The sequence below is a fragment of the Podarcis muralis genome, chromosome 5 (genome assembly GCF_964188315.1).
Source record: "Podarcis muralis chromosome 5, rPodMur119.hap1.1, whole genome shotgun sequence".
NCBI lineage: Eukaryota > Metazoa > Chordata > Lepidosauria > Squamata > Lacertidae > Podarcis > Podarcis muralis.
The window spans coordinates 11022462-11045353 of NC_135659.1; the positions used below are offsets into that span (position 1 = coordinate 11022462).

Consider the following 22892-nt stretch of genomic DNA (forward strand, 5'->3'; position numbering starts at 1 on the left):
TGTGTATAATAAGATAATTTTGAAAGTTGTATGTAGGACTTATGTAGGGGGGGAAGTAGATTTCCTGCATTATTGACACCAATGTGTCTTAATTCCCAACCATTTGAATTTTACTTGCAACTCTGAAAGAACTGTTGGTTTTGATACCTGTTGTAGCTTTCTGAAGCTTTCCTGTATGTGAAAGGATCTAATCTGGAAGGGGGAAAACCATTTCTGCCCTGCAGGTTGGGAGGTGGAAATTAGTTTTGGCAGGGATGCTGGGACTTAACCCCTGCACAGCTAAACTTGCCAGACCGTTGCTAAATGAAGACAAGTTATTGTCAGGAGCTCGTCCTACACTCAAGTAGGGTCCTGGCAGAGACACATGCCCGACTGGCATGTTCTCTCCCTCCTGGTCGATCGTTCGGGAGCTTCAAAAGCTTTCTTAAGCCTGAACATCACAGTGACGGATGCCAACCGACACCGGCACATTTAGGGATCCGCAGAGTCTTTGCAGCTTGCATAACAGACCTCAGCCACTCAGCATTTTGGCTAATCTACTTTATTTACATATAAACACACACGGAGCACTGCAACATGGCTCCCTCTCTCTCTAGCATCAGACAGCAAAGAGAAAGGACAAAGGACAATAGTCCCACTTCACGGAACACAGTAACACAAACATCCTGTCTCCGCCACTTCCCACTCTGTGGAGTCAAAACATATACTGTCATATGATAGACAACAATCCCATGACTAAAATCATGGAGCAGGAATTCTATCAGTTACCATGTCCTTGTGCCCACAGTCTCACAATGGGAGGAAAAATGGTAACTGTGTCAAACCTGGATGCCAGGAGTCCATTCATTTTTGCTGACCTTGGTATCTCAAGAAGCAACATGTCTTGGGCTGGCTCTCCACCCTCCTCTTCATCAAGAGAGGGGAGGAGTCTTGTCTTTGACGCTCTGAGCTTTGGAGGTACCCGAAATCAGCCATGCTGCTTCTGGGTGCCTCCAAGGCCCAGTGTTGACAGCAGAAGCTCTAGATTAAATATACTGTATATGGTTGCCCCTGTGCATTGATGGGCCTCTGTTGATGTTTGCGTTCAGTTCTGTACTGAACTCTTCCCTTCTCGGTAGTTCTGTATTTCTTCCTGCTGATGCACTGTGATATAGTGGACCAGAGGTCTACATTTGGGCCAGGTATTCTGGTGTTTGAATCCTTGGCCTCGGTCCAGTATACCTGAAGGAGCGTCTCCACCCCCATCGTTCTGCCCGGACGCTGAGGTCCAGCGCCGAGGGCCTTCTGGCGATTCCCTCATTGCGAGAAGCAAAGCTACAGGGAACCAGGCAGAGGGCCTTCTCGGTAGTGGCGCCCGCCCTGTGGAATGCCCTCCCATCAGATAAACAACTACCTGACATTCAGAAGACATCTTAAGGCAGCCCTGTTCAGGGAAGTTTTTAACATGTGATATTTTAGTGTATTTTTGGTTTCTATGGATGCCGCCCAGAGTGGCTGGGGAGGCCCAGCCAGATGGGCGGGGTATAAATTATTATTATTGTTGTTGTTGTTGTTGTTGTTGTTGTTGTTGTTGTTGTACAGTCATGAGGTTGACTGTGTGGCCTTTGGGCAAGTCACGTGCTCTCAGCCTCACATATTTCACTGTTGTTGTCAGGATAAAAAATATGAAACACACCCCTCCACCCACTGCACATCCACCTGAGGTTTTTTTATTATTCAAAATTTTTATTGATTTTCACAAAATTATAAACACACAAACACATAAACAAACAAACATAAATCATAACCTTATTAAAACTAATCTTATTAACATTGTTAAATGACTTCCTGGTATCCCCCTAGTTGAATTTCAATGCATATCATTTTAATGGTTTTCCAAATCAGTATTCTTATAAAATTAACTCAATCACTTAACATCTTTCTTTCTTTCCAATTCAGCATTAGACATATTAATTCATCACATTGCATATTTAATTCCTAAGCCTATCTGGTAATTGCAAGCTTTTTCCAATTAAATTAACTTAACATATTTAACTAAATAATCATTAAATTTCATCCATTCTTCCTGGTACTCCTCCTCCTTCTGGTCACGGACACTTCCAGTCAGGTCGGCTAGCTCCGAAAAATCCATCATCTTCATCTGCCATTCTTCCACTGCTGGTACTTCTTGCGTTTTCCACTTCTTAGCTAATAAGGTCGAGCAGCAGTTGTGGCATACAAAAATAATTTAACATCTTTCTTGGGCAATTCCAAACCTGTTATTCCAAGAAGAAAGGCCTCTGGTTTCTTTATAAATGTATATTTCAACATTTTTTTCAATTCATTATAAATCTTTTCCCAGAAGTCTTTCACCTTGGGACAAGTCCACCACATATGATAGAAGGTACCTGAGTTTCTTTGGGAAAGAGTGGGATGCAGATCTGATGCGTAATGTGTGCCATTGCCTAACAATTCTCCGAGCTGTTTGTTCAGTTTCATTTTGACCTGCTTTCTCCTAGGCGGTGCAGACTGGCAACAGCTGGACTCCGAGCTCCAGAAAGAGATTTTGACCATCTGGCCTCACCTTTCACAGAAGATGCTGGACCTGTTGGTGCCTATGCCAAAAAGTGAGTTATTGTTTAGGCATTGCGGCTGCCAGGTCCTTATGATGACAGGACTGGGATGTGGAAGACTGGAAGAAGTAGGAAACTGTAGATGGTTGGAAGGATGAATGGATGCATAGAGAGATATGCTTGGTTGCCAAAGAGTGAAAAAGGAAAGGGAGATAAACGATCACATTTACCTCCCGATTCCTGGCCATTTACTTTGCAGATATTTTATGACCGTCGAGTGCTTTTTTCTGGGGGTACGCAGGGGTACACATACCCCTCAACATGTTGTGGATATAAGTTTGGCCTCACTGAGGGGCAGTATTTCAATATGAGTAGGAAAACGAGAGTACCCCTAAACATTTTTTTTATATATGGGAAAAAAGCAATGTGACCGTCTATCCTCCATCTTTAGGTCCCAGGCATAAACATGAGAATGAAATTCTGAAGTATTTTCTTGCTATTTCTCACCTCCAAGTAGCCAACCTTTGGAGCAATTCACACAGAGAGAGAAACACACACACACACACACACACACACACACACACAGTGGTGTCGCAACGGGGGGGGCAGGGGGCGGTGCGCCCCAGACACCATGTCTGGGGGGTGACAAAAAGGAACCCTGCGGGGGCTTGCGGTGGCGCGAGCAGCCATTGCACCGCCGCAGCCGCATGTGGAGGATCCTCTGTTCGTGGCTGCAGCCGCCAGTAGAGAATCCTGGCACCGTCCGTACGGCGCTGGAGCAGCGCTGCCAGCAAACCACTATGTACAGCACATGTGTGGTGTCACTATGTACAGCGCATGTGTCGTACGTAGCAACGCCACACATGTGCCCTACATAGCGACACCCTGCCCCGGGTGTCATGACGCCTTCGTTCACCCGTGCACACACACTTGCACACTTTTAAATTCAGTTTTAGCAAAACAAGAATTAAGCCTGAACAGAAAGACACATTTTTCAGGAGGTGCCTCAAACAGATATCCAGTGGCACCTCAAGATTCACAGAGCGAAGGGCGTTCCTTTGTGTAATGAACTTGTGTGGTTGCTTCAAAGCCGTGCAATGACAGGCATGCCCCTGATTCAACTTTCTGCTATTGCACCTGAAGAGCGTCATTTCTGTTAACATAGAACTCTGCCTTTTACTTCCAGCTACGGACCTGACAGTTGGAAAAATCTATGCAGCCATGATGATAATGGACTATTATAAGCAGAGTAAAGCTAAAAAACAAAGGCAGCAACTGGAAGAACAGGTACAGGTCCACTGCAGCAAGTAACAGCAATCCTACTGCGTTGAGGGTTGAAAGTTTATGGAAGGTCAGCTGGGGGTTGCAGTGGTGCCTCGCAAGACGAAAAGAATCCGTTCCGCGATTCTCTTCGTCTAGCGGTTTTTTCATCTTGCGAAGCAAGCCCATTGACAGATTAGCGGATTAGCGCTACAGCGGTCTAGTGGCTTTTCGCGATCAGCTGTTAAGCGGCTTATCAGCGGAACAGCTGATAAGTGGCTTAGCGTCTTAGGGAAAGGGGGGGGGGCGGAAAAAACCCGCAGGGACTCGCAATATTTTTTCGTCTTGCGAAGCAACCCCATAGGGAAATTCATTTTGCGAAGCGCCTCCAAAACGGAAAACCCTTTCGTCTAGCGGGTTTTCCATCTTGCGAGGCGTTCGTCTTGCGGGGCACCACTGTATTTGTGCAGGAGTTAACAGATGACTTCCAACCTATTGATGCATTCCGCATTCGGTTTTTCATGATTGCCTTAACTATTAGGCTTGTTTTCTGCTGTTTCTCCAAGGAGCTCATCTTGACTTACGTACAGTTCCCAGCTAGCCTTCCATTCTGGCAATTTACAAGGCAATGGTGGCCCTAGGAATAAATGGGCAGGGGGCATCACAGAAGGGGGTCAACTGTTTCTCCCATACTGGATTCCAGAAGGAACAAGCCATAGCATATGTCACATTAATGCCTCCATCCCCGGGGAGGTGCATTCCCTGAAGTGAATGCCATCAATTGTGACATCCCACTCCACCCCATATAAACCATGCTTACAGCCTTACTGTAGTTCATGAGCAATGGAGAAGGCATGATTTGTCTTATAAGTAACCACAAAGGCTTAGAAATTCCCCCCAGTGCAGCTCATCTTACAGGACCAGATCAGGGAAAACTCTAGCGGTTCCCCCCATCCTTTCCTTTGCAGTGGTACCTATTTATCTACTTGCACTGGTGTGCTTTTGAACTGCTAGGTTGGCAGGAGCTGGGGCAGAGCAACAGGAGCTCATTCCATCGCGGGGATTCGAACTGCCGACCTTCCGATCAGCAAGGCCAAGAGGCTCAGTGGTTTAGACCACAGCGCCACCCGCGTCCTATGGCCAGAGGAAGAGAGGGGAGGGCAGGGGAAAGGATTCAGCTGCTCTGACTCACACCTTTAGTTGTAAGATACACACACCCAACCCACTTCAGATGTGCATGCCGAAGAGGTGCAGTTCCCTATCACAACTAGATTCACCCTTAAGAAACATCGTGTTGTTGTCTATTTACCAATCTGTATTTTGCATTGAGACTGTTTCCCCCTCCCCTTTTTTATTTTGAATTCAGAAAAATGCCCCAATGTTCCAGCGCATGGAGCCTTCCTCTCTTCCTCAGGAGATCATTTCTAATGCCAAAGCTTTGCCTTACCTCCAGCAAGATACCATTTCAGGACTGTAAGTGTAGATGTTTGAGTAAAACGACATGTCCATGCGGGCATATCTGCGTATTCGTGCTGCGGTTGTGTTGTTCTTTAAATGGCACTAAAGATACAAAGCGCTCTTCCCAGGCTAAGGGTGGGGGAGAATTATAAATTTGGACTTTCTGTGATCGGCAGGGGAGGAGAGCATCTGTGGGAGAGTTGTCCCGCCTGCTTGCTCCGATGCAGTTTAGCAAGGGGGAGGGACAACTGATAGACTGTTCCCCTCCTCCACTGCAAGAAAATAATTCAGTTTGCATTTTAACATGGGCCTACTTAATTTGTACTCCACAACTAATACAGTGGTACCTCGGGTTACATACACTTCAGATTACATATGCTTCAGGTTACAGACTCCGCTAACCCAGAAATAGTACCCCGGGTTAAGAACTTTAATTCAGGATGAGAACAGAAATCGTGCTCCGGCGGCACAGTGGCAGCAGGAGGCCCCATTAGCTAAAGTGGTGCTTCAGGTTAAGAACAGTTTCAGGTTAAGAACGGACCTCCGGAACAAATTAAGTACTTAACCCGAGGTACTACTGTACAAGAACCGTAATTCAGCTGTCCTTCACGGTTTGCGTTTTGTGAGGCAGCTCTCCAACAAATTTATGCATGCAAAATGTGAAGAGGAAGAGGAACTGCACACACACAAAATGCATGATGTGCTGGAAAATTGCTTTCAAAAGTGTGTGTGTGTTTTAGTCACCATAGATAGCTCAGTTGGTAGAGCGTGGTGCTCTTAATCTCAAGTGGGTTCAAGCCCCATGTTGGACGAAAGATTCCTGTATTGCAAGGGGTTGGACTTGATGACCCTCATTGTCCCTTCCAAGTCTACAATTCTGTGATTCTACATGAGACAAGACTGCATATGCTGGGAGTGTGCAGATCTTTGTGATACCGCAAACTGATGCAGGAATGGAGAATGCCTGGAGAAGAGGAGGTTGAGGGGTGATATGATAGCCATGTTCAAATACAGTGGTGCCTCGCAAGACGAAAATAATCCGTTCCGCAAGTCTCTTCGTCTAGCGGTTTTTTCGTCTTGCGAAGCAACCCTATTAGCGGCTTAGCGGATTAGCGCTATTAGCGGCTTAGCAGCTTAGCAGCTATTAAAGGCTTAGCGGCTTAGCGGCTAAAAGGCTATTAGCATCTTAGCGGCTTAGAAAAAGGGGGGGAGCGAAAAAAATCGCAAGACTCGCAAGACGTTTCTATCTTGCAAAGCAAGCCCATAGGGAAAATCGTCTTGCGAAGCGCATCGAAAAACGGAAAACCCTTTCGTCTAGCGGGTTTTTCGTCTTGTGAGGCATTCGTCTTGCGGGGCACCACTGTATATAAAAGGATGTCATATAGAGGAGGGAGAAAGGTTGTTTTCTGCTGCTCCAGAGAAGCGGACACGGAGCAATGGATCCAAACTACAAGAAAGAAGATTCCACCTAAACATTAGGAAGAACTTCCTGACAGTAAGAGTTGTTCGACAGTGGAATTTGCTGCCAAGGAGTGTGGTGGAGTCTCCTTCTTTGGAGGTCTTTAAGCAGAGGCTTGACAACCATATGTCAGGAGTGCTCTGATGGTGTTTCCTGCTTGGCAGGGGGTTGGACTCGATGGCCCTTGTGGTCTCTTCCAGCTCTATGATTCTATGATTCTAATGGGGCAAAAAATGTCTGAAGAATGGAGAAATGAGAAGCAGAGGAACCAGAATTGACATAAACATATTTCCGTATTCCAAATGAGGCACTCGACGTATGACGGCCATACCCCATTCAACTGAGTTTACAGGTGGTGTAAAAATTGGGGTTTGGCTTTTGCTGCCCAACTCCCCATGGGGCTCTGAGTCCCCAAAGTCCATGATGGGTCAGAGAAGAATGGATAGAGGCAGGATCCAGTGGAAAGCAAGGCAGATATTTATTTTCTGTTGCAATAGAGTTCTCTCCCCTCCTTTCAAGGAGGGAGAGACCCTGAACAAAAGTGTGCAGGACCCTTTAAAGACTTTGGACATTGTCGAACCCCCTTAGCCAAAGACCACCCCAAAATCATCATACATACACCATAGGAGGCAGTCTGCAGCAGAAATCCTCTCTGCCAGGATATCTAATAATGGTCACTGACTGCATTACCTGGGCAGCCTGGTCATTCTTTGGTGATGGTTAATATTTTAGTTCCTGAATCCAGGTCACTGGCTCACCCTATTCATACACAATATGCCCTGAAGACAGGATTTGTAAGTGAAAAGACAATGGGAAGGCTTTCCTCATTTGCCTCCCTTACTGCAGAGGAATATTTTGAGGTTAATGGAAGAGTCAAAATGGCTTCAGGATTACTCTCCTGCACTATTTCAGACACATGGTTTATATCATTGGTAGGCATCCTAAGGCCCGGGGGCTGGATCCAGCCCGATCGCCTTCTAAATCCGGCCCGCAGACGGACCGGGAATCAGCGTGTTTTTACATGAGTAGAATGTGTCCTTTTATTTAAAATGCATCTCTGGGGCATAGGAATTCGTTCATCCCCCCCCAAAAAATAGTCTGCCCCCCCCAAGGTCTGAGGGACAGTGGACTGGCCCCCTGCTGAAAAAGTTTGCCGACCCCTGGTTTATATATTTAGATATGTGTCCATTTATGAATATTTATTCTACATTTGAGACCTTAGAATTCTTATAACACAGGCAGTTCAGACAATATTGCCATCCCCTTGTAGAATCAGCTGATATCTTACCAGCAGCGACTGTTACCTGTTCCCCCCCTACCATGGAAAATCCGATTTGAAAAGAATGGAACCGTAGCAAAAACTCCACAGGTGTGGCTGTTCCTTGTTGCTATTTTCCCTTATTTTTCTTCAAGCGCCTCCTGCTGGTTTCTGCCTGATTAATTGCTTCCTCTTTCCACTGCTACTAATCTGACCCCCCCTCCAATTAGAGAATTCCTGTTGCTTCGTGTGTGTGTGTGTGTGTGTGTGTGTGTGTGTGTGTGTGTGTGTAATTACTCTTGCTGCAAAGGGGGAAGGAATTACAGTTTCTTAGAAAGGGCAGAACGTTAACTCTTCATTTAGCGGAGAAAATTCACAACCAGAGAGAAAGTCACTCTGCATGAACTGTTTTCTGTGGCGTGTTTGTGTGTGTGTGTGTGTGTGTGTGTGTGTGTGTGTGTGTGGCAGGGGGGTAGGTGGAGAAGGAACAACTTCTAGAAATGGAAAACACCAGAAGGTTTTCTATTGGGAATAGTACCAGGAAGTCTAAAGGAAGAAGACAAGACATTATATTTGTACGCAACAGTAACCGCAAGGCTATTGATTGTGAAAAATTGGAAAAGTGGTATTATGCCGACAAAAATAGAGTGGCTTGCCAAATTATTGGAGTATTACAATATATCCAAAATTATGGGAGAAATTGGAAGGATCTCAAAAGAGAAGATAGACAAGGACTGGAAGGTGTTTAAAGGATACTTGCAAAATTATATTGTAAAATCAAGAAGATTGGAAGATTTAAAGACTATTTATCTATTGGATAGATTTAAAGACTATTTACAGAAATATTGTAAAATTAATGAATGTTAGAATGATGTTGGAATGAAGTGGTTTTAGCAGCAATGTTATTAAGGTTTATGTAAAAATGGATTGTTAATAGATGGGAACTTAAAGTAGTAATATACTAAGATTAAGGATTAAGATAAGAAAAAAGGGAAAGGATTTGCTGAATTAATTAACTGAACTGGGATGCAAAAAAGGGAGGTGTGAAGAGGTCAGGGAAACAAGTGAACGAAAGACAAGATATGGAAAGACTGATTTGTTTTTAATTGTTATTCTATTTTTTCTGTTTTTTGTATTTTATTTTTTATTTTTTTTTTATTTTTCTTGTATTATTGTAATTTTGTTTGAAACTTTAATAAATATTATTAAAAAAGAAAAAAGAAAAATCAGAGCTCCTATTAGAATAAACAAGTTCCGTTATAAATACTGAAATACTAAATAAGATGGATAACAATGTGTAATAGAAAAAGAAGCATGAAATTAGGGTAAAGGTATGTGAAAGAAAGTAATAGAAGTGGAAAGAAATTGCAATTGAGTAGATTGGAAGTCTAACACAAAGGTGGGGTGAGGGGTGGTGGATGGTGATGGGGAAAGGAATTATATGTGGGATTGAGTGTAGGTATGTTTGTATTTATTTAAGGATTGTATGAAATGTATGTTTGTATATTCGCAATATGTGTGTATTTTATAATAATAATAAAAAATTATTTTAAAAAATTAGAAATGATTAAGTAATCAGGAGGAGGAGTTGGGAGAAAGGTAAGGAGGCTCACACCTGCTATGTGACCAAAACATAACAGAATGTAAGTGGGGGAACAGCATATATCCTCTGCTGCAAAATAAAAGGGGAAAGCAACAATTAAAAGAATGCTACCAGCTCTCCATCTGAAAGTGCCAAAAGACGTAACAGAAATAACCAATAAATGGGAGACAAATCTGAATTGGGTCTTACCATGGCAAGTGCATCATTCTAGGGAACAGAGGCAATCATGGGTACAGTGCTATCAGCAGTGTTTTCCACGACAAGAGAGACTCAGCGTGTTCCCAATATAATCTACAGAAGATGCAAAATTGCAAAGAAACCAGCCCTGATCATGAAGGCTGAATGAGAGAAAAGGCCAGAATGGCCCCTTGTTCCTTTTCCATTCCTCCTCCAAAGTTTTCCAAATCCTGTGCTATGTCAAGGCATAGCCTCTCTCCCTGCCATTCAAAGGCTGAATGTGGAACAACAACAACAACCCATTGATAGCATTTTTCAAACTCTACATGCAGTCTAGAAATAACTTTGAATGAAAATGTTATTCAAAGAAACCCCTTGCATGTACAAAACATTATTGCGTGTGTAGGTCCCCAGGCCACCCCTCAAATAACTTCACACATAACACGTAATTTTAGTTTTGGTTTTTTGGGCACTATTTTGGCCACAACTTTATTAAAATACAAAATCAGTGAGTGGTTGTTTAGACATTGGTTATGACTATCTGTCCCACCGCCTGGGACAGAACTGACATCCCGAGGTCCGATCGGTAGCCAGTAGAAGAGAAAGTCAAACTGGGGGGTCATTTGAGCTAAGCGTCGGACCCACGCCGCTCACCCCAGCAGCTCCCCGAAAGCTTGCCTGCCCGGTCCTATAACAAGGATTCCCATAACAGGGGTTGGGCGGCCCTGGTCCCATAACAGGGATTGGATGAAATCGTGGCAAGCCCCAGGATTCCTTTAACGGAATTCCCTTCAGGGCAATAGGAGGGGCAGGCCCAGCCTGACCCCTCCACCATCAGCATATTATAACCAATGCCTAACCGCAACCTTACAAGTTGTGACGAATTGCTGAGTAGTAGGCAAAACCAAATGGCACAGCCAATCACCAAATGGCAAATTCCTACTAGGCCCCCACTCCAAAGCAGACGACCCCATGACAGGCAAAGCAAGGTCAACCGGAAAGAGGGCGGGCGGGCGGGCAGGTGATCCGATGCACTCTGCAAAGAGAAAGAGAAACCAGAGTGCACCAATATTTAAAGACTATGGTCCCACCCACCCAATTTGCAGCATACAATTTGCCCCAGCAACCCGGTTACCCAATCATGATGCCAGGCAACAACTATTAACCTGCCTGGCAACAAGAGGCCTGGCCTGGTGGCCCACACCGCAACACGTGCTCTCATTTATTGGAGAACACGCTTTCCAGCAACATATAGGCCACTGTGGAAAAGGTTTTCTCTGATTCAGCCCTTGTTAAATCGCTTTTGGCTTGTCAACCAACTGTACATAAGTACTACATTTACTTGGGCATATTTATTTGGAAGGAAAGTACAGCTGTATAGGTGACACTATTGATGATAAACAGAAACAAAAGAGCTGATGGGGCAGGTTTGAAGACGGCGTTGTTTTTTAATCTTTTGCTGCTGTGTGCAAATTGAAATTGGCTTTCTTATCCTTCCTGCACAATCTAGGTTCATAAGCTTAACAGGACAGAGTTAAGTTGCATGTGTGACCTCTCCCCTTGGAATAAACAGGATTAAAGTGGACCTTACTTTGGCTGGATCATGCCCCTTGTGTTTATTAATATATGGCTAGCTTAACAATAGTAATAAAACCATAACACCTTAAAAGGTCCAGCGGCTTCTCCCAAAGAGATCTCCACAAACTCCACACAGAGAAGGCCCCGTTTCTCCTCTAAATGAACATTTACTTCTAATGGCAGTGGCCTCTGGAGATCTTCGTAGAATTCTAGAGTTGGACGGGACCATGAGGATCATCTAGTCCTACCCCCTGCAATCTTTTGCCCAATGTGAGGCTCAAACTCACGACCTTGAGATCAGTAATCTCATGCTCTACTAGCTGAGCTATCCACTGTGCCGCAGAGAAGGCGTGTTGTTCATCGTGGAGTGAGGCTCTTAATGAAATGCTGCAAGATCTTCTGTTTGGCGGGAGTCAGAGAAATAACCGACAGGCGTTGAACCATCAGAGTTTTGTGTTCTCCTTTCATTTGAAGCTAGGTTAACTTTACAGGAGCAGCAGGAGCGGGTTCCCTTCCCTGAGCCCACTCTCTCCCCAAGAGATATTCCAGTTGGCTTGCATGGATCCGTCCCATGGGGAATATCAAGAGCAGCAATCTCTGGTAAGTCCATTTATGAATGTTTCTTGCGCTATCCTGTTGCGTGGAGAGTCCCCACCCCCAGTGGAAATAATGACACATGACACAATTATTAAGGTTAATGAGGCCCCAACTTTATTGGTTACAGGTGATGAGCGGTATTGGCTTAGGCATTGGTCCTAACTTATATCCGACTCCAGCCCGTCCGCTTGAAGTCCAGGAAGGGTTAACCACCAGTAGGGGGAGCCCTGCTGATGCACATCAACTAGGAACTCCCCCGGGGTCACCAATTGGGGGCGTGCCTTAGGCCCTCACCTCCATAGGCTTTGGACAGGGCCACGCCCCCGAAATCCTTTAACGAACTACCCTTCAATATACAGGGCAGGTGATGGCTCTACCTCCCCTCTTCCATCTACAGAGCAATACCAATGCCTAACTGCCAATACCAAGAAAGTTGTGATGATTTGCTACATGGTAGGCAAAAACCAAGTGGCTGGTGCCAATTTGCCAAGTGGAAAAATTCCTACCAGGCCCCTCAACAGCGACCAACCAAGGTCCATAGCAAGGTCAAAGAAAGTAAACCTTATAGGGCGCGAGGGTGGCAGCTGGCAGGTGGCAAAGAGGGAGATCCCTGGCTGCGTCCTGGTTTAATAGGGCAGGCCACATCCCCAGAGCCATCCGATTGGCTGGCCAGGAGGTGACGCAGCTGGGAATCCCCCCAATTGTGAGTTGGGGCCGTGAAGCCCGCAACTCCACCTTCTTCAAAGGGCGGGAGTGGCTTTTTGCACTGCTTCATGTGAAATCCTGGCACTTTGAGGTGCCTTCTGGGGTCCAAGCATCAGTGTGCTTTCCTATATAGATGGCTTTACTAATCTTACCTCTTCTCGCCTTCTAGACCTTTATTCCTAGGAAATATTCTGCCAGTCTTTCCAAAAGCCACCCCGTGGGGTGTTGTATTGAAACTGGGGCAGGTTTAATTCCCTCCCCTTTGTTTATTTATATCCACCTCAAGAGGATAAAAAAAGATACGAGTTCTCCAAAATCCTGTCTGGTCACACCCTGAGCCATTCTTGTCGAACGGCAAGGGTGCCATTTCAGCTAGAGAAAAGGAGGAGAGCTGTGATTATTGTTGGGAACATGTGCCTCCATTCCTGGATTCGTCTCTGATAGGATCATTGGGAAGCCAAGAGCAGCTGACTTGAAGAAGATTAGGGTACAGAGTACAATCAGGATCAGGCCTGAATATTGGGCAGGCTTTACAATAAAAAGAGTGAACTTCTCTGTACGCCAGGCAAGGCTCAATTGTCTACCTGAGCAACGGTATTCATCTGGGAAATATCCACTCCTTGTCTCTCCTCTTAGAGACCTATCAAGGGGTGCTGATGTCATAGCGGCACAACTATGATAGGCCTAATGAAGGAGCCTAACTACTCTCTGAGTACCACCAGCACACTCAGCCATCAGAGTTTGCTACTGTCCTACAACCACCTAGAAAGGAGATTTCTGGTAGGCAGGACCTCTTGTCTGTTCCCGATAGGAATCAGGGCACTACATGGGATCTTTACTACGGTTCTCATGAGGTATACAAAAGTAACAACAGATGCTCACAAAATACATTGCTTTGTCCTTCTTATAATCTGAAATGTATTCAAAAGCTTGAACATCACTAGGTGTTGCCTTTCCTTCCTCTTCCAAACCCAAATAAAACATGGTACCGTGGTACCTCTGGTTACAAACGCTTCTGGTTATGAACGCTTCAGGTTACAAACTCCGCTAATCCGGAAGTAGCTGCTCCTGGCTGCGAACTTTGCCCCAGGATGCGAATGGAAATTGCGCACCAGAGGCGTGCATGCAGTGGGAGGCCCCATTAGCGAAAGCTCGCCTCAGGATAAGAACAGTTTCAGCTTAAGAACAGACCTCCGGAATGAATTAAGTCCGTAACCAGAGGTAGCACTGTATCTGTGCACTATGTGCAATCAGACAGGTTTTTCTTTTCAAAAGCAGGAGTTCCTTCAACACTATTTTATACCTATTCATATTCATTGGATTATTTCCCTGCCCTTCTCCATAAGGCCTCGGCGCAGGTTACAGCAATAGAATATACAATTATAAAAACACATAAAACAGTTGCTTTCAACTGTTTCTTAGAGATTCTAAGAGACTTTTAACCTTAATGAATGTTCAGTGACGATTCTAGCAACTAGAGAATCAGTGAATGGATAAGCCCTGCTGGAAGGTGCAATCATTTTTGCGACTGTAAATCCTTTGGCTACGGACAGACAAGTTTTGCAGAAGTTTAGAAATGCAAAATGTATGCATTAATTAAATGCATTAATAATGCATTTAATAATCAAGTCAGATCTTTGGGATGCTATCAGTGGTTACTTCTGGCTTAAGCTAGTTTTTAAAAAATTCATTGTTCATTGAAACTGTTGATAATGCCGGTCTTTTCACAGGTTGGTTTCCTCTCATTTTGTAGTCATTTCATCAGGTGGTATACCCAGGGTTAAAAAAAACCAACAGTATCCAGTGCTTCTGGGTTTGTGTTCATCATGTCTCACTGCTGCTGTCCATGCTGCAAAACTAAACTGTTTAGTCACATCACACAAATGTGAACATATGCCTCTGACCCAAACATACACTCAACTTTTCAGTCGGCAGCACTAGTGTCTCTGTGTGTGTATATGGTTGTGCGTGTGTGCACATCTGTGTGCCACCCATGACACTTGTTGCACTTCAGTGCTATATAAGTGTGCCTCTCCAGTCTGCTCCGTGTGCTTCTCAGAGTGTAAAGTTTGTATCACACACAAAACATACAGTGTGCATCCTCGTGCTCTTTCCCACTTCAGCCTGAAACAAGAAACTGCAGGCAATCTTTTGCCACACTCTTCTGTGTGATGTCACTCCTACTAGTGACATACTGGGCTGGTTTGTATAAGGCTAGGTGAACCTTAGGCTTCAAGAAGGAATTCAGATGGTGTCCCTTCTCTTTTCGATGATCTCACCGTGTCGTCTGAACCTGGAAAAATGTGGTTAATCTTAACCATGGTTTATGGAATCCTGGACAAACTGTGGTTAATCTTAACCATGGTTTATGGAATCCTGGACAAACTGTGGTTAATCTTAACCATGGTTTATGGAATCCTAACCATGGTTTATGGAAACAGGCCTACTTCAAACCATAGTTTGTGATTCTGGCTTGTTCTCACTATAGTTAAGATTAACTATAGTTTAAGGATTGGATGACATGTTAAACTATGGTTTATCTAAAATGGAAGCTGAAGCTTTCAGTCTCCCCACTGCAGCCATGCCGGGGGGGGGGGGGAGGAAAGGTGTAACATGTGAACCGAGGGCACGCTGTCGCTCACCCTCACAAGGCTAAACAGTGGTTGCATGCAATCTGAGCCACTGTTCCCTGATCTCCCCCCACCCAATAAAATAATTATATTATTTATCATTATTGCCCCTAACAAAAAGAGAAATAATGAAAATGGGCATCAAACAAAAATATCCCAACATTTTGTGCATGTCCGGAAAAGTCGTTACTAATTGATCAGATAGAGAGAAACACACATAATCTGCTGGGCTTTAAAAAAATTAAAGAACAGAGCCCACAGAGTGCATAGATCTGGCATCAAGAGCATTTCTGCCAGTGAAAGTGCTTTGAGAATTGCAGCTGGAGATAAACCAGAAAGGCACAGAAATCCAGCCCAGTGGTTCCCTTTGAATGTCATTGATTTAAATCCAAACTGATGTCCAAAAAACCCACACACCATCCAATAGGAAGAAAAAGCTGTGCTGGATTTCCACACTCAGACTGAAACCAACGCACCTGTTTTCCAATCAAACAACAATTACTGTTAAATATTCCTAAGCGCACTTCCTTGCTTGCTAGTGAGTCCCAACGCGCTTAGGATTTCAGTCTCCTGCTCCCTTTCTTGCCAGCATAAAGCACTGTGTTTTAAGTACACTTCTAAAGCCATTCCTAATGCACTGATGAAAAAGTCATTGGCAGCAGATGGCAACCTATGTGATCAAGCAAAACCCCATGAGCTTGGCTGTGTGTTTATTTCCAGGAGCCAGAGGTTAGAGAGTTTAAAAGAGTGCAGCCCTCTAACTGTGGCAGCTACCTCCCGGTGGATACTCAGGAACGAGCTGTATCTGGGAGGGCCTCTTCCATGCCACGCCTGACTGTGGATCCCCAGGTAAAACCAAGTGAAACAATGACTGGACAAACAGGAATAGAGCATGACATGAGATGCATGAACCTTTCCCACAGGAGGCTGATGCTTAGCTTTAGGGTGCATAGGCTAAAATCTGTCACTGGTGTCATTTGAGTTGGCCGCCTACGAGACAGACCTCCATCCCCTTCGACAAAAGAGTTGGAATGCTCTGTGGTGTCCCACCGAGACGGGGAATATACTCTCCAACTGCCCACTTTGCAGATGGAGAACTGGAATGCAGAATTAGTAACTTGTCCAAGGTTACCATGAGGCAAAGCAGGGGATCAGCCCTTCCGTTGCTCAGCTTTCACACTAATCCTTCCTGCCACCTTCTTCCAAGACTGCAGTGAAACGGAGTAGGTTTGTGCTTTGCGGAAAACCACCTTCCTGCTCTCCTTCAACCAAGACTGTTGCTGGTGGCAGCAAGAATGGCAACAGTTTGGAAGAGCCCTTCTCCCAACCGGAAAGTATTTATTTATTTTCTTGGCATAGTCGCCTCCTCTTTCAAATCTATTCCCATTGTCCTAAGACACTTGTCTACATGGCTGCCACCAAGCATTCTGTCCTGATCAGTCTTGGCCATACTTCATCTCTTTGTCTGTTGAGCCAGGGTTTGTTTCTCCCCCTGTCTGTCCGTCTCGTAATCATTTTTGATTAACAGAGAGATGCACACTTTCCCAGGTTTGTAATCTTAAGCCTATGCTCCTTTGCGGTAATTAAACTCTCACTCTCAGCTTGAAGGGCCCTTGTTTGCAAAAGTTGTTGTCAACGTCTGTTGTGTCAGCCTGGCAGTGCTTGCATAAGCAAATTGTGAGGGAAGCGGGGACTTTGTACCCTTCAGTCATTCTGCTGAGAAATCTGTGCTTGACAACAATGGCAACTTGACAGCTGAGTTCTGCTGTTGCTCCCTTGGCGCAACGATTTCCAGTTCCAGAAAAATCACACCCTAAAGTGTCGTCGTCCCCCCTCGATTCTAGACACAGAGAGGGGCGTCCAGTAACAGCTGGCTGAGCCCACAGGAGGGAGAACGATAGAAAGCAAAACCAGAGTTTTACAGGAAGGCAGGAGCTTCCAGATGGAAGGGTAGAATGAATCAGAGGGAAGGGAAGGGAAGGGAAGGGAAGGGAAACTCAAAAGTAACGAAATAAGCCTAGGAGCAAATGGGAAAAGGGGGCAGGAAGTAGGCTGAGAATGGACTTGGTGAAAAGGCAAACGATGAGTAAATGAATTAGGAGTGGGAAAAGAAGGCTTTTGCTAGCAGAAAATTAAGGACTGGATTTATAAATGAGAAAGAGCAAACTGCCAGAAGAGGTGTTTTATTTTGTTTTTTTAACGATAGCTATGGGAATTAAATGGAGAATTTGACATTATTCAAATTCAAGGTCTCGTTCTCACAGGTGAAGCTATATCTGAGCTGCCTTGCTTCAGACTGCAAGGGTGCACTCGTGTGAATTAAGCGTTCCTTCATACAAAAGAAACAGCCGGGATATAGAAACCAGCATGTCAGAGGGAAAGAGGACAGTTTTGTACACCCGGGGAATTTTTAAGTGAGGGAAAGCATTCAGTCCCCCAGTGACTGAAATAGTAGGGCTCAGACTATCACTTATCATTTCAGTGAAAAGCAGGCCACAGATTCAAAACAGACCCAGACAGATAATCTGAAGCTGGGAGACACTGGGTGTTGCTGGCAATAGCAGTATTTGCAGGAGGACATACCATTTCTGTTCCAAGGCAGAATTTCAACTAGCGATCAGCCTTCTTGAGCAGATCAGAGCAAACCATCCAGAGCCCAGACTCCTTTTCTCAGATGAGGAGAATGGCCAGAGTCTATTGGAAGGCGAAGATGCTCACACTCCCCCTTTCAAACTCCCATGTAGTCCCCCCCCCCTTAATCATTAAGTTTTGTTCTGCCATTGACAACCCCAGCCCTCCCTCAAAAGAGAGAGCCCAGAGTGTTTCAGGGGTATTTGAAATGAACTATCAGCACCCAGTAGATAAAATATACTCTGCTATTGCTTGATAATATAGCTTGTCCCATATCCGCCCATTTCTACCTGCCAAGTCCAGATTCTGTGCAAGTTTTCAGCCTGACTCTGAAACAGTAGTGCTGATGTGATTTGACACAGAAGATTTCAGGAGCTGGTCCATTCATGTAAGTTGAGGACATCCTGTAATAGATGGATCTACACAGACTCGCCAGATATGAGTTCCAGTAGTTGCCATCAGGAATTGGGGGGAACAGAGTCTTATTCAGTCCTTAAATCTAAAATTCTAGTCTGTCACTACTTACGAGGAAGCTTGGGATATCAGTGGGGCAGTTGCTGTCATTCTACCAGTATCTTAATTCTGTTAACATAATTATAATTAGAAGTACATGTCCGCCACAAAATTCAGTGGGAGCGGTTCCTCCAGACCCATCTGCTGTTAAGTGTCTTTACACTTTCCCAAACTAGGTAAATCCTTGTGACATTATATATTCTGAACTGGTAATAGCAAATCTGCCTCCTGAACAGCAGCAGGCCCTTGCTAACCATCCTGCCCCCCCCCCCACCTCCCAATGGGATACGTTTCCAGGTGGTTACAGATCCAGGCTCCATGAGACGCTCCTTTTCTACTATTCGAGACAAGCGGACGAACACCTCCTGGTTAGATGAGTTCTCCATGGAAAAGAGCAGTGAAAACACCTACAAGTCTCGCCGGCGCAGTTACCATTCTGCACTGCACCTGTCTTCAAGGCGCCTCAACACAGATTCAGGTAAATGGGAACGGGAGTGAGATGGAGCTTTTTTAAAAAAATAAATAAATGTCATATATTGATTTGTAATAACACTTGAGACTGGAGACTCTGAGATCACATCGTCTCAATTCCTTCCCCAGTAAAGGCCAGGAGAGTTATCTTTGTATTAGAAAATGAATGTGGCCCATTAACATTTGCTCAGGTTGTATAGCTAACTTCTAAAATGAGAATGTCACAGTAAACTCCTCTCCTGCTAAACTCCATGACCCCTGGGTTCATGATCACTGGGAAATTGCTTTTAGCTGGATCTTGGGGGAACTAAGCCATTTCCAAGGGATGTAGTGAGAGGTGTTTTACATTTGCGTGTTCAGACCCAGAAACCTCCCCCCTAAATAAATTCACATTTGACTCAAATTTTGATTTTGGTTTTTGGCAGAATTTAGGCCACAACTTTATTCATTAAGGAAAAGTGACTGCTTGCATAGGCTCTGGTTCGACTAGCTCCCTGCCATGCAGGTAGCGCTGACGCAGGGCTCCAGCATAGGTCAGCCAAGGGTGAACACCTGGATAAGCGGAAAGCCAGGAACGGGCTATCTCCACCACCCAAATGTCTCCCTGGACTCAGGCACAGGCACAACCCCCTCTCAGGGGTTGACCAAACCATTGAGTCCCTGGATTCCTTTAACGAAATACCCTTCACATAAGGATGGCGTGAGCGTTCTCCCATCCCTATCACCTGAACCAGAGCCTATCCGCATCCTTACAAGTTGTGACAATTTGCTACGTGGCAGGCGAAACCCAAATGGCAACAGCCAATCAGCCAAGTGGGGAAAATTCCTGCCGTGCCCCTGTCCCAACAACAGACGACACACAACGGCATAGCAAGGTCAAGCACAAAAGTAGGGAGAGGTGGGCAGGTGTTCCGAATGCACGAGCCGAAAGAGGAAGCTCTGGGTCACATGCATGGGCATAAATAGATCCCTCGAACCATTTAGACTGCATCCCATTGGCCAGATTGTACCCAGCTTTGAGGGACCTACCAATCGGGTATTGTGGCTTACCAATTATACCCACCCACAACACAGGGTGTCGGTTGTCCAGGTCTCACCGCAATACGTGCCCTCTTTAAGGGAGGACCCGATATATGGAACTGACACAGTCCAAGGGAAAGGAAACACATTGACAATGGAGGTGCAGAGTGCTTATCAATATTTAACATAAAAAAAGATTTGGGACACCGTGAAGCTAATATGCCCATTTTTGGTGCACCTGCATTTTTAACCTTGGCTGGTGGAGTCAAAGGAAATTTGGCAAGCTTACTCGGAAAATTCCCCTAACAGGCTAAATCAATTTTTACTATCTTTTTCTACAAAATCTTACAGTGTTGTGCACACCATGAAATACAGCTTTCCACGGTCATTTAGCTGGTGCCTAGCTACCACTAAATAAAGCTGAACAATTGGCTGTCTACAACATTTGCTCAACACATCCCGAAATGGTTATCTACATCACTGAGTCTCTTCTAGTTTACTTCCAATGTCCTCACAGAGCTTGTTTTCTGTAATGCAGGTACCAAGTGGACTTTCTTCACTTCCCCAGTTTTGTGTATGTGTGTTACATTCGTATTTCTTGTGTGTGGATATTGCAGGTTTGTCACTGGTGAATTCCATCGTATTATTTGTAGCCAAATTAATCTGTTGCCAAAAGTGTAGGGAGCCACCTGTAAACTTTGTATTAACTGCAGATTTTTGGCAAGCCTACCTTATTGTTTTGTCCAAATTGTTAATTATATTTTTTAAGGATGGCGCCACCAAGATAACCTCTTGTTGCTCTCCTTATTGTTACTGTCAAATGCCAATTGTGAATTCTGTTCAATAATAGTTCTATAATAGTTCAAGGTGCAATAGACCAAAAATACACTAAGATGTCACACATTAAAAACTTCCCTGAACAGGGCTGCCTTAAGATGTCTTCTGAATGTCAGGTAGTTGTTTTTCTCTTTGAAATCTGGTGATAGGGCGTTCCACAGTGTGGGCGCCACTACCAAGAAGGCCCTCTGCCTGGTTCCCTGTAGCTTTGCTTCTCACAATGAGGGAACTGCCAGAAGGCCCTCGGCGCTGGACCTCAGTGTCTGGGCAGAACAATGGGGGTGGAGACGCTCCTTCAGGTATACTGGGCCGAGGCCGTTTAGGGCTTTAAAGGTCAACACCAACACTTTGAATTGTGCTCGGAAACGTACTGGGAGCCAATGTAGGTCTTTCAAGACTGGTGTTATGTGGTCTCGGCGGCCGCCCCCAGTCACCAGTCTAGCTGCCGCATTCTGGATTAGTTGTAGTTTCCAGGTCACCTTCAAAGGTAGCCCCACGTAGAGTGCATTGCTGTAGTCCAAGCGAGAGATAACTAGAGCATGCACCACTCTGGCCAGACAGTCTGCGGGCAGGTAGGGTCTCAGCTGGTGTACCAGATGGAGCTGGTAGACAGCTGCCCTGGGCACAGAATTGACCTGCGCCTCCATCGACAGCTGTGAGTCCAAAATGACTCCCAGGCTGCGCACCTGGTCCTTCAGGGGCACAGTTACCCCATTCAGGACCAGGGAGTCCTCCACACCAGCCCGCCCCTGTCCCCCAAGAACAGTACTTCTGTCTTGTCAGGATTCAACCTCAATCCATTAGCCACCATCCATCCTCCAACCGCCTTCAGGCGGTTCAACTGTGCAGACATTTCAGTTCTGGCTACAATTAATCCACTGAGCACGCAGGGGTAAGCTTTGGCTGTGATTTAAAGGGATAACTCATCTTCCTTGAGTTTATGCCTTCGGAAGACTTAAATCTGAAGGTATGCAGCTTTAATTTTGCATGCCCAGCTTTCCTAACTGATGAGTTCAGCTTATGTTGAAGTAGAAAGATTTTGCAGAGAATGGGCTTGGAAACAAGATAGCAGCAAACAGCCAATTTAAGACCAGGACAGGTTGGAGTAAACCCAAAGAGAGATTGGCAAGTAAAGTATCATTTGGAATGTGCTCGTGAAATGAATGCAGAGCCCTAGTTGCTGTACGTAGGTTTGTGGGTGTTGTAGACTTGCTTCTTTGTATGTGTGAGAAGAGGTGGGCTGCAACATTCTGCGCATCTAGTTGGAGGCATGCTGCAGTTTGGTACAGCCATAAAGAAGGGAGCTGAGAAGTTTAGGCAAGGGTGTAACAATACTAAAGCGCTGCTCTCTCCAAAGCTATGCTGAGCGAGGGGGAAATTGGCAGATCTGCCAGCACCGAGGGGAGCGGAAATGAAAACTGCATTACCTCCTTCAAAAAGCTCTACTGGGAGCTTTGCAAATACGGTCCCAAGGCAAAAGGATGCTTAGGAAGTCTGTCCTCTGGTTTTCACAACTTCCGTTCCATACTCAATTTGAACATGGGCCTCATGTGGTATAGTGGAGAGCCAATGTGGTGTAATGGTTAAGAGCGGTAGACTCATAATCTGGGGAACCAGGTTCACGTCTCCGCTCCTCCACATGCAGCTGCTGGGTGACCTTGGGCCAGTCACACTTCTCTGAAGTCTCTCAGCCTCACTCACCTCACAGAGTGTTTGTTGTGGGGGAGGAAGGGAAAGGAGAATGTTAGCCGCTTTGAGACTCCTTAAAGGGAGTGAAAGGTGGGATATCAAATCCAAACTCTTCTTCTCTTCTTCTTCTCATCTGCCATTTTAGAAGTGACAAATGACCCACTATTCAGGCTGTGTTACGTTGGCACAAAGCAGGTGTAGCAAGAAAATAAGACTTTTGGTGCTGTTTCGTTTTGACCTTCTTAACCCTGTTGCAGAAGTGGGGGTGTTATGTACTAAGCTGGGATACTAGAAAAATAGGCAAGTAGGATCCTAGAATTCAACAACTGATTGGCTTGCAGGAGAAGACCAATCAGGCTCCAGGAGGAAGTTAATCAGCCTATTAGGCTGGTAGGATGGTAGAATGCAACAACTGATTGGCCTGCAGGAAAAGACCAATCAGGCTCCAGGAGGG

General features: G+C 45.2%; 1 protein-coding gene across 1 annotated transcript in view; it reads left to right on the forward strand.

Moving 5' to 3' along the window:
- Positions 1–22892, forward strand: part of CACNA1E (calcium voltage-gated channel subunit alpha1 E) — a 471774-nt gene that overhangs the window by 438686 nt on the left and 10196 nt on the right. Inside the window, exons 41-46 of the mRNA XM_077928105.1 lie at positions 2499–2606; positions 3739–3839; positions 5179–5285; positions 11837–11945; positions 15998–16126; positions 18719–18899. Of these exons, the coding sequence (XP_077784231.1) occupies positions 2499–2606; positions 3739–3839; positions 5179–5285; positions 11837–11945; positions 15998–16126; positions 18719–18899 (735 nt within the window). The remainder of the gene's footprint in view (positions 1–2498; positions 2607–3738; positions 3840–5178; positions 5286–11836; positions 11946–15997; positions 16127–18718; positions 18900–22892) is intronic.